The 15,151-nt window shown below is 48.1% G+C and overlaps 1 protein-coding gene across 1 annotated transcript in view; it reads left to right on the forward strand.

Moving 5' to 3' along the window:
- Positions 1-14,693, forward strand: part of GLYR1 (glyoxylate reductase 1 homolog) — a 31,350-nt gene extending 16,657 nt beyond the window's left edge. The window contains exons 6-10 of the mRNA XM_032144866.2: positions 7,108-7,194; positions 8,082-8,138; positions 9,446-9,496; positions 9,590-9,663; positions 13,361-14,693. Of these exons, the coding sequence (XP_032000757.2) occupies positions 7,108-7,194; positions 8,082-8,138; positions 9,446-9,496; positions 9,590-9,663; positions 13,361-13,478 (387 nt within the window). The 3' untranslated portion in view covers positions 13,479-14,693. The remainder of the gene's footprint in view (positions 1-7,107; positions 7,195-8,081; positions 8,139-9,445; positions 9,497-9,589; positions 9,664-13,360) is intronic.
- Positions 14,694-15,151: the final 458 nt, after the last annotated feature.

Genomic DNA, 15,151 nt, shown 5'->3' on the forward strand with positions numbered 1-15,151 from the left:
AGAATTTCAAAGTGAAGGGGACTGTGTCAGGAACGCGGTAGGATTGTCAACAGCAGGATAAAGAGAACAGAAGCCGGCAGATGGCTGGCAGCAACAGTTGGGTGACGAGGCCATGATGAAACATTAGACCTTGGATCAAGGCTCAAAAATTAAGACACCAGCGAGCCCAGGCAGGTAATGGAAGCAACTGTAGCTGACTGGACCTAAGAAGCAGTGGCACGGGTGCCAGGCACCCCGGCTGACCTGCCTTGGTGCTCAGAGCATCAAGGCTGCCCGTGGTCAGGGAGTCTGGGGAGGTCGTGCTCTGTCCACAGGGTTCTAGCCAGCTTCTGCCAAATTGTCTATTTTTTCTCAAGAGAAGCTGGGAAGGCCAGTTATGGTGTCTCACACCTGCAATCATAGCACTTTGGGAGTCTGAGGCGGGAAGATCACATGAGCCCAGGAGTTCAAGACCAGGCTGAGCAACATAGTAAGACCCTTTCCCTAAAAAAAAAAAAAAAAAAAAGACAAAATTGGCCAGGTGCGGTGGCTTATGCCTGTAATCCCAGCATTTTCGGAGGCTTAGGTGAGCAGATTGCTTGATCTTAGGAGTAGAAGACAAGCTCTAAAAAAACGAAAAAATTGGCCAGGCATGGTAGCTCACGCCTGTAATCCTAGCACTCTGGGAGGCCAGTGCAGGAGGATCCCCTGAGTCCAGGAGTTCTAGACCAGCCTGGGCAACATAGGGAAACCCCATCTCTATTAAAATTTTTTTTGCTGGGCGCAGCGGCTCACACCTGTAATCCCAGCCCTTTGGGAGGCCGAGGCGGACGGTTCACCTCAGGTCGGGAGTTCAAGACCAGCCTGACCAACTAGGAGAAACCCCGTCTCTACTAAAAATACAAAAATTACCCGAGTGTGGTGGCATGCTCCTGTAATTCCAACTACTCCGGAGGCTGAGGCAGGAGAATCACTTGAACCCGGGAGGCAGAGGTTGCAGTGAGCCGAGATCACGCCACTGCACTCTAGCCTCGGTGACAGAGCGAGACTCCATCTCAAAGAAAAAAAAAATTTAATATAAATGAATTAGAAAATTAGCTGGGGTTGGTGGTGTGTGCCTGTAGTCCCCCCTACTCAGAAAGCTGAGATGAGAAGATCACTTGAACCCAGGAGGTGGAGGTTACAGTGAGCCAAGATTATGCCACTGCACTTTAGTCTGGGTGACACAGTGAGACCCTCTCTCAAAAAAAAAAAAAGCAACAAAAAAAGAAAGAAACAAAAAGTACTAGTTGGGCATAGTGGTACACACCTGTAGTCCCAGCTACTTGGGAAGCTGGGTTGGGAGGATCACTTGAGCCCAGGAGGTCAAGGCTATAGTGACCTACAGTTGCAGCACTGCACTCCAGCCTGGGCAACAGTGTGAGACCCTATTTCAAAAAAAAGAGACAAGCTGGAAATACAGGTTTTTATGTGAAATATCCCAATTTTAAATGTGCTTAGTTCAAACATATGTCTTGGGTCCATAGAAACATCCCTGTGGGCTGCTGTTGTGAGGCCTCTGGTGAGAGACGGCCCTTCTCACTGTTAGATGACCTAAGGCTGAGGGAGTGGTGAGAGCAAGGGTGGCGGTGCTGTCCCTGCATACCGTGAGCCCAAGGTTTGGAAAAACTGCCAGCTGCGGTGCAGAGAGAAGTTTATAGGGAGCATGATCTAAATTGATCCACAAAAAATGTAATGTGACTTTTGAGTTTATTTCCTGGAATCCGAAAGGAATCTGGGCTGTCAGATTTTATGCTGTTTCCCAAATTGATATTGTCTGGTATGTGAAGCCATGCATCTCACCAGCGCCTGTGCCACCCTGGAAAGAAACACCTTCTCGTTGGATAAAAAGTACAAAGAAGGCCGGGCGCGGTGGCTCACGCTTGTAATCCCAGCACTTTGGGAGGCTGAGGTGGGCGGATCACGAGGTCAGGAGATCGAGACCACGGTGAAACCCCGTCTCTACTAAAAATACAAAAAATTAGCCATGCGTGGTGGCCGGCGCCTGTAGTCCCAGCTACTCGGAGAGGCTGAGGCAGGAGAATGGCATGAACCCGGGAGGCGGAGATTGCAGTGAGCCCAGATTGCGCCATTGCACTCCAGCCTGGGCGACAGAGCGAGACTCCGTCTCAAAAAAAAAAAAAAAAAAAGTACAAAGGAGAGGTTATGACGAGGGCCTGGAGTTTGAATCACATATATAGGACCTTAGCAAAGCACCTTTGCCTCAATTTCCTTGTCTGATCGTTAGGAATTATAACAGTATGTGCCTCATAGGTTCACTGTGTGAGTTAAATGAGTGACATGGACACAGCACTTAAAACAGTGCCTTTGATCAGTTCTTTAGGTTTGTTTCACAGACAGTAGCCGGTTGTGCAGTGAGAACCCCAGAGGCCACTGCCCAGGCTTACAGGAACTCGTCTCACAAGCTCCCAATAAACTACAGACAGCCCTTGGGTCTGAATTATTAATTTGGGGAGTAGTTTAGCATACGTTGGAGATACTACAGTTTCGATTCCAGATCATTGCAGGTCACACAAACGTCTTGGTTTCCCATTGCATGTAAAAGTTAGGTTTATACTGTAGGCTATTAAGTGGCACAATAGCAATATGTCTTTTTAAAATGTACATACCTTTGCCAGGCGCAGTGGCTCACGCCTGTAATCCCAGCACTTTGGGAGGCCAAGGCGGGCGGATGACGAGGTCAGGAGATGGAGACCATCCTGGCTAACACGGTGAAACCCCGTCTCTACGAAAAATACAAAAAATTAGCCGGGCGAGGTGGCGGGCGCCTGTAGTCCCAGCTACTTGGGAGACTGAGGCAGGAGAATGGCGTGAACCCGGGAGGCGGAGCTTGCAGTGAGCCAAGATCGCGCCACTGCACCCCAGCCTGGAGGACAGAGCGAGACTCTATCTCAAAAAATATATGTATATATATACCTACCTTAAGTTAAGAATACTTCATTGCTAAAAAAAAAAAAAAAAAAAAAATTGCTGACAAGAGACACAAACTGAACACATGCTGTTGGGAAAATGGCCCCCATAGACTTGTTGATACTGGGTTGCCACAAACCTTCAATTCGTATTTTGTTTTTTTGTTTTTTTGAGACAGAGTCTCGCGCTGTCGCCCAGGCTGCGGAGCAGTGGCGCAATCTCGGCTTACTGCAAGCTCTGCCTCCTGGGTTAAAGCCATTCTCCTGCCTCAGCCTCTGCAGCAGCTGAGACTACAGGCGCCCGCCGCCACGCCCGGCTAATTTTTTGTATTTTTAGTAGAGATGGGGTTTCACCGTGTTAGCCAGGATGGTCTCAATCTCCTGACCTTGTGATCCACCTGCCTCGGCCTCCCAAAGTGCTAGGATTACAGGCGTGAGCCACCGTGCCTAGCCCGTTTTTTGTTTTTTGTTTTTTGTTTTTTTTTAAGTGCAACGCCTATGAAGCACAATAAAACAAAGCATAATAAAACGAGGTGTGTCTGTGGTCCAGGAGCTCTAGCTGCTATTGACCCTTCGAGGTGTCCTTCCTGCCTGTTCTTTGTGCTTGGCCTGGCCCATAGTGAAAGGACGTATGAGTAGGAGAGGACAGAGCTGGCATGTGGTACAGGACAGGTAGCCATTTCAGTTCGGCACCTTCAGACAGGTAGGGAATCGGTGCCTGGGCTTTGGAATTTTGGTGCGTTTTAAATGTGGTATATCCTGTAGTCTCAGAGGAAGGTGTTTGTGTGTGTGTTGCTATAGTAGTTGTCATCTGGCTGGCGAGCTCCTCTCAGAAACACTGAGCAGTCACATAGGCTGATAACTGGGCAAAGCCCAGCTGAGTGCCATTCTGGGACATAATCTCCTGCCCCGTGAGGATTAATGGAAAAGGCTGACCTTGATGGCGGAGGCAGGCAGGGAAAGGCTGGGTTTGTGTCTGGACCTGCATGTTAAGAGCTGCACCCCAGCAGCGCCCACCTACCCTCTTTCTGGGGATGAACTCTGGGCACAGCCCACCCGGATCAAAGTAGTGCTGTTAGGTCTGTGAGTTTCCCAAAATCCCACACTCACACGAGGAGCAGAAGTTTAGGAGTTGGGGCCCTTCCTTAGTGCCAAACTGAGAGCTACAAGCTGCCTCCTCTTTGTTCCCATTGGGTCATTGTGGCCTTAGGCGAGTCCTAGGGCTGCGCCACCCAAGACAGCTGTGCTGCCCCGGCCAGTGGCCGTTTAAATTTAAATTAAATGCACATTAAAATGCAACTTCTCCATCACCCTATTGTGTGAAATGCTCCACAGTGACACTTGACTGGCGCCTGCTCTATCACACAGTGCAGACGTAGGACACGCCCATCATTGCAGAATATTCTTTTGGGCAGCTCTGGGCTGGGCCTTTCTTTTCCCCAAAAAACCTCTGCATTCAACAAATGTTTATTGAGCAATTCTGCCATAGGCCAAATGCCTGGAGAGAAAGCAGCATAAAAGTCAGATGAGGCTCCTTCAGTAAGAATTGAACCTGGACTGTGTGGCAGCATGGGTTGTAGAGTAGGCCAAACTGGCAGAGTTCTTGCTTTCCTAGGATGTGCTTCTAATATGACAGACCCTGGAGCCAAATTCTGTCAGTCTGCTAGGCACAGTGGGTCACTCCCATAATCTTAGCACTTTGGAAGGCCAAGGTAGGATCACTTGAGGCCAGAAGTTAGAGACCAGTCTGGCCAACATAGCAAGACTCTATAAAAACAAAAAATTACAGATTACAAAAAACAAATAATTGCAAATAAATAATAAATCTACAAAAAATAAAAATAAAAAATTAGCCACGCATGGTGGCGCACACCCGTAGTCCCAGCTACCCAGGAGGCTGAGGTGGGAAGATCACTTGAGCTGAAGTGGTTGAGGCTGCAGTGAGCCATAATTGAGTCACTGCACTCCAGCCTGGGTGACAGCTAGACTATGCCTCCAAATAAATAAATAAATTGTATCTACCACACCAGTGACTGACTCGGTGACTTTAAGCAAGTTTACTTAAGCTCTGTGTGCCTTAGTTTTCTATTCTGTAAAAGAAGATTATAATAGGGCTGGGTGCAGTGGTTCACGCTGTAATCCCAGCACTTTGGGAGGCCGAGGTGGGCAGATCACGAGGTCAGGAGATCGAGACCATCCTGGCTAACATGGTGAAACCCTGTCTCTACTAAATATACAAAAAATTAGCTTGGCTTGGTGTTGCGCACCTGTGGTCCCAGCTACTCAGGAGGCTGAGGCAGGAGAATTGCTTGAACCCAGGAGGCGGAGGTTGCAGTGAGCCAAGATCGTGCCAATGCACTGCAGCCTGGGCTACAGAGCAAGACTCCGTCTCAAAAAAAAAAAAAGAAAATGATAATAGTTCTGTTTCATGAGGGGGTGAGAATTACATGATAATGTATGTATAAAATAGGACTTATAGTGATGTCTAGCACATAGTAAGCCCTATGAAAACATTTGTTCTCATTATAATCCACATCAGCATCATGTTCTATGGGCAAAGATACAGAGAGGTCAGGTGAAGCCACTCTGATAAGGTGACATTTCAACAGAGTCCCAAAGCGAGCCTGAGCCAATGAGATAACTGTCAGAAGAACGTTCCCAGTAGCACAAGGGCGCCAGGGCAGACCCATGCTTGGTGTGTTTGGGGTGGGGGTGGAAGGCCAGCAGGGTGCTAACGAGCTAGAGAGCAGTGACGGGAGGAAGAAATAGGGCGTGAGGTTGGAGATAGGCGTGGGATGGGTGGGAGACGGCAGAACTTGCAAGACCCTCCCTGTAGACCATGCTCATAAAGCCCGTAGCTTTACTATGTGAGACTGGAAGCCAGTTTAAGGCAAAGAAGTGTCATGATCTGATTGGCCCTTTTGGTAGATGACTCTGGCTGCTGTGTAGAGACTGGACTATGAGTGGAAGCAGGAAGATTTATTTTTGCAGTTGTCCAGGTGACCAGCAATGGCCTGAGCTTAGGTATTAGTAGCCGGGATGGTGAGAAGAAGGGGTTGGGCAGATCCCCAACTATAAAGCCCCATTCATTGCCAGTGGATTAGAGAACAGAGGGGTCAAGAAGGGCTCTAAAAATATCGGCCTAGTGGAATGGAGCAGGTGTTTTCTAAGACTGAGAAAACCTCAGGAGTAGTTTAGGCAGGGGTTGTCAGGAGGGCCACTGTGGCTGGAAGGGAGCGACTGGGGAAAGGGAGTGCAAGGTAACATCAGAGTAGTCGAGAGGGACCAGATCAGTGTCAAAACTGGAAAGAGGACCCTTTGTCCAGGAAGAAGGTGAGCCGGGCTGTCGGTGAAGAGGAGCTTCTCATCTCACCACGTCCTCCTGTGTCCGTCTCAGGAGAACTCAAGCTCTTGGGTTCTGGCCACCCTGGAGTTTAATTCTGGCTTTGTCATGATAGCTGTAAAATGTGGGCAGATCTCATCAGCCCCATGTGGTTTTATTCGTTTCTTTGAAATATGGTGGATTCCTTCTGAAGACGCTACTGTTTCTTTTTTTGTTTGTTTTTTGGAGATGGAGTCTTGCTCTGTCTCCAGGCTGGAGTGCGGTGGCGCAATCTCGGCTCACTGCAACCTCCACCCCTCCGGTTCAAGCGATTCTCCTGCCTCAGCCTCCGGAGTAGCTGGGAGTACAGGTGCAGCTAATTTTTGTATTTTTTTTAGTAGAGACGGGGTTTCACCGTGTTGGCCAGGCCGGTCTCGATCTCTTGACCTCATGATCTGCCCGCCTCGGCCTCCCAAAGTGCTGGGATTACAGACATGAGCCATCGCGCCCAGCCACCACAACTATTTCTTAATGTTTGGTATTCACCATAAGGCATTAACTGCACCTTTGCAGACAGTACTGCAGATCATACTTGGGCTTTCTAATTACCTCCATCTTTGTGAAATTTAGACATAAGCACCCATTCTGTTGTTTCCAGAATTGAGAAGAAAGACTCACTTTGTGTTAATGGGAAGAACTGGCTCATTTCTCCCGAGGGACGGTTATCAGAACAGTGGTTGGGGATTGGCTTGAACTTTCCCTTAGACTGTGGAGCTTGCAAGGGGTTTTGTTGGGGTTTGAATGTGATTTTAAAATGCCCTGCCCCTCCCTCTGTAGGATCTCACCATCCCAGAGTCTAGTACCGTGAAGGGGATGATGGCCGGACCGATGGCCGCGTTTAAATGGCAGCCAACCGCAAGCGAGGTAAGGAGCTCTCCTGCAGGCAGGACAAGCTGCGGCTTAGGGCGAGGTGCCTGTGTGATCCTCTTTTTTTTTTTTTTTTTTTTTTCCCTTTCTTGTGTGTGAGGCTTAATTTATTATTACAAAATAGTACAGAAGTCTATGAAATAAAAAAAATTTCCCTCTAGGGTGAGCACTGTGAGGCTCGAGGTGACGGATTTCAGTCCTTTGGGACGTCCACTCAGCATTCATTTCGATGATTATAGACCTATGTCTAGTTTCTGTTATTTTGGGCAGGGCTCTTTTTCACAAAAGTGGGATGATTCCACAAGTTTTTTTCCCCTAATATTTTATAAACACCCTCTTATTGTCCTTAAATACAACTTTTATGTTTAGTTTTATTATCCTTGGTGCAGCTGCACCTGTTGCTGAGCATAATTATGGAAAGCCCATGAAGGTCCACTGTCGTGGCTACTCTGTTTCTGTTAATATGCTCAGTAAGATGAGATCCCCAAGGGCTTGGTACCAGACACAAGTAGGCCAAAACCCTGAAATTCCAGAATAGTTATGACTTAGTTTGCTGGGTTATCTGCTGTGCCTGATAAGTACCGAATTTATAAAGCAAGAGTATGTTTGTTAATATTTTCCCACAGTCTCAGTGGAATAATTTATGTACCAACCTAGCAGAATCATCTATTCTTTTCCACTTTAAAGCCAGTTTTCCTCTAGCTGGAATGGGGCTTGTTTATAAAAAGGCTTAGGCCAAAATGGGAAAAGCGTTTCCAGACAGTTGTGAAAAAGAGACCAGAATCCAGAGGTGTTGCAGCCAGAGGAGAGTCCAATTACCAGGGAGAAGGAAGTGATCTTTGGTGGCAGATTACTGGTTTTATTTCATTGTTTTCTGGTTTCAGCCTGTTAAAGATGCAGATCCTCATTTCCATCATTTCCTGCTAAGCCAAACAGAGAAGGTGAGTTGCACTTTGAGGCTCTTGGCCCATGGTCAGGGGCTGGCCAAGGAGTGCTCCTCCACTGGGTCCTGGCCTGGCCATCTGAAAAGTTAGGCTCTGCCGGTGTATTGCCCAGAGCAACTAGCCCAGAAGTCCCCGTATGGGCCCACTAATGAGCCAAGCATTATTAAGATTAAAAGTAAATCCAGGCCAGGCGTGGTGGCTCACACCTGTCATCCCAGTACTTTGGGAGGCCTAAGCAGGTGGATCACGAGGTTAGGGATTCAAGACCAGTCTGACCAACATGGTGAAACCCCGTCTCTACTAAAAATACAAAAATTAACTGGGCGTGGTGGCGTGTGCCTGTAATCCCAGCTACTCAGAAGGCTGAGTCAGGAGAATTGCTTGAACCCGGGAGGCGGAGGTTACAATGAGCCAAGATCGCGCCACTGCACTCCAGACTGGGTGACAGCATAAGACTGTGTCTCAAAAAAAAAATTAATTAAATAAACCCAAAGGCCAGGCATGGTGGCTCATGCCTATAATCCCAGCACTTTGGGAGGCCAAGGCGGGTGGATCACCTGAGGTCTGGAGTTCAAGACCAGCCTGGCCAACATGGTGAAACCCCATCTCTACTGAAAATACAAAAATTAGCTGGGCATGGTGGTGTGTGCCTGTAATCCCAGCTACTTGGGAGGCTGAAGCAGTAGAATCGCTTGAACCCGGGAGGCTGAGGTTGCAGTGAGCCGAGATGGTGCCACTGCACTCCAGCCTGGGCAACAGAGCGAGACTCCATCTCAGATAGATAAATAGATAACCTAAAAAGAGCATTTAAAACTCAGCCAGCTGTGTAGTTCAGACTGTCACAGTGACCTTTAAAGTTTAGGGCAGAAACCAAACATCGAAGGCTGTCAGCGCCCCATGAAATTGCATGGCAGACACATCTTCAAGCTCACTTCGAGAGGTAGTCTCCAAGTCCTGCGGATGCAGAGGGAAGCCCTCCGAAGGTCTGCAAGATTATGGGGTGGGCTGAGCCATGCTAGGATCTCATGAGAGTTTGTGGCTTTGGAGTTGGATAGATGTGGGTTCCAAGCTTGTGACTTATTCTCAACACCATGGTCAACAAAAAGACCTGGTAGAATTGCATGGGTACTTGAATGAGGTAATGTGTGTGAACTTTCTAGTGTAAAATTTCGAGTTCACTAAAGTATAAAACAAATATTTGATGTTAACTTCCCACTTTGGGTCTAACCTTTGAGAGGGGATTATTATGAAGACTGGTTAAGCCTGCAGTTGATTAAGTAGTCTCTTTCCTCCTCCTTCATTAGCCAGCTGTCTGTTACCAGGCAATCACGAAGAAGCTGAAAATATGTGAAGAGGTATGTAGGCTCCATGCCTCCCCATTTTAATTTTCACCTGGGGCCTTAAACTGCAGGCCGACTGACTTGATAATGTGTGCTTCCTGTCCGTAGGAAACTGGCTCCACCTCCATCCAGGCAGCTGACAGCACAGCCGTGAATGGCAGCATCACACCCACAGACAAAAAGTAGGACCTTTGATGAAAAGGCCTCCAGTGGCTCTGGTTCTGCTGAGGGTGGGGGGAAGGTGACCCCAGGGCGGTTCTTTAAGGGTTGTGTCCCAGCCATTGCTGGCATTGAATGGAAAGGGTGGGGGGACGTTGTAACTCTTATTGATAAAGACAGGAGTCAGAAGCTGTATAAATCTATGGTCGGGTCTCCCTTGGACATAAGCTGAGGGATTTTTTTGGCTCAGAACTCAAGAGCAAGGAGCACTTGGCTTAGTGGTTCTCAGACTTTCCTGTGCCTCACAGTCACCTGGAAGGTGGCTTCTCAGTCAATATGTCTGGGTGGGGCCCAAGAATTTGTATTTTGAACCAGTTCCCAAGTATACTGCTGCTGCTGGTCACAGCTACACTGTGAGAACCACTGGCTGAGTAGAATCAGGATGAAGCCCCAAAATTGGCCATGGTGGGGCAGGTGAGGGAAGGGAGATGAAGGTGCTTAGGGGTCCTCACTGAGCACCTGCTGGCTGTCCTGCACCCTGCCCAGTGTGGGTGGGGCGATCCTGGACATACTTCCAGACCCAGCTTGCACCCAGCCTTGCCTCTGTGCCTGCTCTGTAGGCCTGTCTGCTCCACAGAGTCTTGTTGGCAAAAAGATACCTTTTCTAAGAAAGCGTGTTCTCTGGAGCAAGTTAGCTAAAGTCAGTTTCCAGTTGGTACCTTTCACATGGTCTTCCCCAGACTAAAAACAGTGCATCTTTTACTTGACATTTTTGTACTGTTGAAATCACTAATTCTACCAGTTATTTTTGATGAACTTGCCTCTGTAGAATAGTGGGCGGCACATTAGATGCAAACAAAGAGGGAGGAGGATTGTGTTAAAAAAATAAAAATAAAAAAATGATCAGGATGAGGCTGAGGACAGAGTCCTGATGTTTATGTTATGACTAATGGGCCAACACATTTATTGGCCCATTAGTCAAACTTTTAATAAAGAGTATGAAGCCAGCACCAAAACTAACCAGTTTTGTTGTTGCCCAACCCACCATAATCCACGTTTCCATCTCGTCTGAGACGCAATGTGAAGGACTCTCAGTTGCCATATTAAAAATCCAGAACCTTGACCGGGCGTGGTGGCTCACGGCTGTTATCGCAGCACTTTGGGAGGCCAAGGTGGGCGGATTACCTGAGGTCAGGAGTTCAAGACCAGCCTGGCCAACATGGTGAAACCCTGTCTCTGCAAAAATTACTGGGGCATGATAGTGGGTGCCTTTAATCCCAGCTACTTGGGAGGCTGAGGTGGGAGAATCGCTTGAACCCGGGAGGTGGAGGTTGCAGTGAGCCGAGATCGCACCACTGCACTCCAGCCTGGACAAGAGAATGAGACTCTGTCCCAAAAAAAAAAAAAAAATCCAGAAGCTTCATCCCAGGTCTGCTGGACTTCCTAGAACACCCAGAAAGGAAAGGAAATTTGCCTGTCATCTAGAATCATGGGGGAATATTGTACTACCCAAATAATTAGTGACAAAAAGGTACCTCCTTGTTTTTAAGCCACAACTTGAAGCAGTTAGCAAGGAGGTCTATATTGGTGAGAAAGTTGGTGGGTTCCATTTTCAACATGTGATTCAGATTACTTAATACAGGCTGGGACAGGGAGAATGTGAGCAGCTGATATTCCAGCAGAGATTAGAGGCCCATTTGTAGAGATGGTTCCAGAAGACCAAAACTATGGAAAGAATGACGGGGTCAAAGTGGAGTTGCTGCAGGGGACATCCAGCACTCAGAGAAAGCCTGAATTGAAAACATGGCCAAGCGCAGTAGCTCATCCTTGTAATCCCCACACTTAGAGAGACCAAAGCAGAAGGATCCCTTGAGGCCAGGAGTTCATGGCCAGCCTAGGAAATACAGCAAGACCCCGTCTCTACAAAAAAAATTTGAAACTTAGCCAGGCATGGCAGCATGCACCTATAGTCCTAGCTGCTCAGGTGGACTGAGGTGGAAGGATCACTTGAGCCCAGAAGTTTGAGGCTGCGGTGAGCTATGATCACACCCCTGCACTCCAGCCTGGGAGACAGCATAATGCTGTCTCTAAAAAAAGAAAAGAGGCTGAGTGCAGTGGCTCACCCCCGTAATCCTAACACTTTGGGAGGCTGAAGTAGGAGGATTGCTTGATACCAAAAGTTCGAGACCAACCTAGCCAACATAGCAAGACCCCCCCATCTCTCTTTTTAAATAAATAAAATTAAAAACTATAAAAACAAGAACATGATATGATCAGAAATGAGGAAAGGCATTCTTTTGCACCATTGTCACTTGCAAAGAGAGGTGAGGAAATAGAAGAACCAAGAAAAGACAGTTGGGCAAACTAAAAGTTAATCCATAAAAGCATGTCGAAATAGCAGCAGTGGCAGCCAGCCCCCAGCTCTCAGGGTTGCCGGAAGGAGCAGGCGGAGTATGTGAATGTGTGTGGAGGAGACTGGCCAATGAGTGCTTCTGTCACAAGGATTGGGAAGGACCTGTGGATGGAAGGGCTGGGGGAGCGGTGAGAGGTTTAGGGGAAGGCAGGCATGGGGAGAAGGATTTGTGGACTGGGAAAGATTGGGTTCCAAGCTCAGGTGAAAGACTTAGCTTTGGAGAGGAGAGGCAAGGCCCATTCTGTTGATAACGGGAAGAGTGGAAAGGTAGGGTGTGGGTGGAGAATTGAAGTTGGGAAAGAAAGGTGAAAATTGCTGTCCTGGTTCATGCAGTCAAGGAAGTTGCCTGGCTCTAAACACAGTGCTTCAGTGACTTGTGGTGGATCCTGTTGGGCTTTAAAGTAGTATCCAGGGCTGGGTGCCGTGGCTCACACCTGCAACCCCAGCACTTTGGGAGGCTGAGGTGGGCAGATCCCTTAAGCCCGGGAGTCCAAGACCAGCCTGGGTAACATACCAAAAGCCTGTCACCACAAAAAATTAGGTGTGGTGACATGCCTGTAGTCTCAGCTACCCAGGAGGCTGAGGGGGAAGGATTACTTGAGCCCAGGAGGTCGAGGCTGCAGTAAGCCGTGATTGCACCACTACAGTGCAGCCTGGGCAACAGAGCAAGACACTATCTCAAAAAATAAGTAAAGTGTGGGGCCGGGCATGGTGGCTCACGCCTGTAATCCCAGCACTTTGGGAGGCCGAGACGGGCAGATCACGAGGTCAGGAGTTTGAGACCAGCCCGGCCAACATGGTGAAACCCTGTCTCTACTAAAAATACAAAAATTAACTGGGCGTGGTGGCGCGCACCTGTAATTCCAGCTACTCGGAAAGCTGAGGCAGGAGAATCGCTTGAACCCAGGAGGCAGAGGTTGCCGTGAGCCCAGTTCGCGCCACTGCACTCTAGCCTGGAACAGAGCAAGACTGTCTCAAAAAAAAAAAAAAAAAAAAAAAAAAGGCAACAAGGGGACTTTGCCCTGGGAGACTGGCCCTGAACCATACACATCATACTTTTTTCTGTGACAGTCAGGGGTTTCAAAATGCCCGTTTACATCCTGGGACACCTTTAGACCATGGCATAAGAAAAGACCCATGTGCATAACGCCCCTGGCTCTGCAGGTAGATTGGCACACTGCTGTTTGTGGCGGTCTGAGTTCCCCTACCCCAAGCTGTATAAGGGAGCGAGCCTTGTGCTGCATGGAATCATCATCACCTTGACCCTCCCGTTCCATCCTGAACTCATTAGTCTCTCTCTGTTTCAGGATAGGATTTTTGGGCCTTGGTCTCATGGGAAGTGGAATCGTCTCCAACTTGCTAAAAATGGGTCACACAGTGACTGTCTGGAACCGCACTGCAGAGAAAGTAAGCATTCAGGGGTAGTGCCTGTTGGGTCGGGGGAGTCTGGGGTAACCCTAAGAGTGGACATCTCCCCGTTGTCTCAGCGTTCTGCGTGCAATAGAATAGAAGCCAAGCTTTTAGTCCAGGCAGGTAGAGATGTAGATGCCCAAACTTAAGATGTCATTATAAAACCTAAGCATTTGCCTGGCGCGGTGGCTCACGCCTGTAATCCCAGCACTTTGGGAGGCTAAGGCGGGCAGATCATGAGGTCAGGAGATCGAGACCATCCTGGCTAACACGGTGAAACCCCGTCTCTACTAAAAATACAAAAAATTAGCCGGGCGTGGTGGCGGGCGCCAGTAGTCCCAGCTGCTGCAGAGGCTGAGGCAGGAGAATGGCGTGAACCTGGGAGGTGGAGCTTGCAGTGAGCCGAGATCATGCCACTGTACTCCAGCCTGGGTAACAGAGTGAGACTCTGTCTCAAATAAATAAATTAAATACTAAACATTTAAAAATATCCAGGGGGTAAAAAATGAAGGAAAAATCCCCCCCTCTGCTGTTACCTGACATAGCTTGTGTTAGGTTTTACATCCTTGTTTTCATGCCTATGTGAACATATGCACATAGAGTGAGTGTCATTCACATGGAGCCTGTGGATAGATCCACTTGGTTCTTTTTAGCGGCTCATGGTGTTCTGCACACTGGAGTGTTCTGCAGTGATGGCAGTGTTTCATATCTGTGCTGTCCAGTGCAGTAGCCACTATCTATCCACACAAGGCTATTAAACATTGACAACATGAAGTTGTCTAGTACAGCTGAAGAACTGAATTTTTATTTCATTTAAATTAAAATTTAAATAGCCTCATGTGGCTAGTGGCTACCGTATTAGACAGCATGAGTTTAGAAGTTCTCAACCTGAGGTGGTGGTCCATGGCTTCAGAAGGTCTGTGTGCCCAGAGATGGAATTGCAAATCCATGAATGATCACTTTTTGTAATGGAGAGAGGCAACGGCTCCCACCAAGTTCTCATCTGAGAAAAGATGAAAAGCCATGGCCTGAATACCACAAAACTAAAGCACTATACTCCTGCATGGAACAAAGGAAGAGAGACTAAAAACTCCCAGCCTCTTAAGATGGCCGGGTGCGGTGGCTCACACATGTAATCCCAGCACTTCGGGAGGCCAAGGCAGAGGGATCACTTGAGCTTATGAGTTTGAGACCAGCCTGGGCAACATGGCAAGACCCCATCTCAATTTCTATTAAAAATATATATATTTTTTTTTGAGACAGTCTTGCTCTGTTGCCCAGGCTGGAGTGCAGTGGCACGATCTCAGCTCACTGCAGCCTCTGCCTCCCGGGTTCAAACGATCCTCCTGCCTCAGTCTCCTGCGTAGCTGGGATTACAGGCACCCACCACCACAACCGGCTAATTTTTGTATTTTTAGTAGAGATGGGTTTCACCATGTTGGCCAGACTGGTCTCAAACTCTTGACCCCAAGTGATCCGCCCACCTCAGCCTCCCAAAGTGCTAGGATTACAGGCCTGAGCCACCACACCCGGTCTGAAAAAAAAAAAAAATTAATGCACATGGTATGGTTGAGCATGTGTTTGTGAAGGGGGTATTGGAACTGATGACTTTAAACTTAAAATATTCTAAACAAAGTAAAAATTCGCCAGGCGCGGTGGCTCACGCCTGTAATCCAAGCACTTTGGGA

The sequence above is a fragment of the Hylobates moloch genome, unplaced genomic scaffold (genome assembly GCF_009828535.3).
Source record: "Hylobates moloch isolate HMO894 unplaced genomic scaffold, HMol_V3 SCAFFOLD_23, whole genome shotgun sequence".
Taxonomy (NCBI): Eukaryota; Metazoa; Chordata; class Mammalia; order Primates; family Hylobatidae; genus Hylobates; species Hylobates moloch.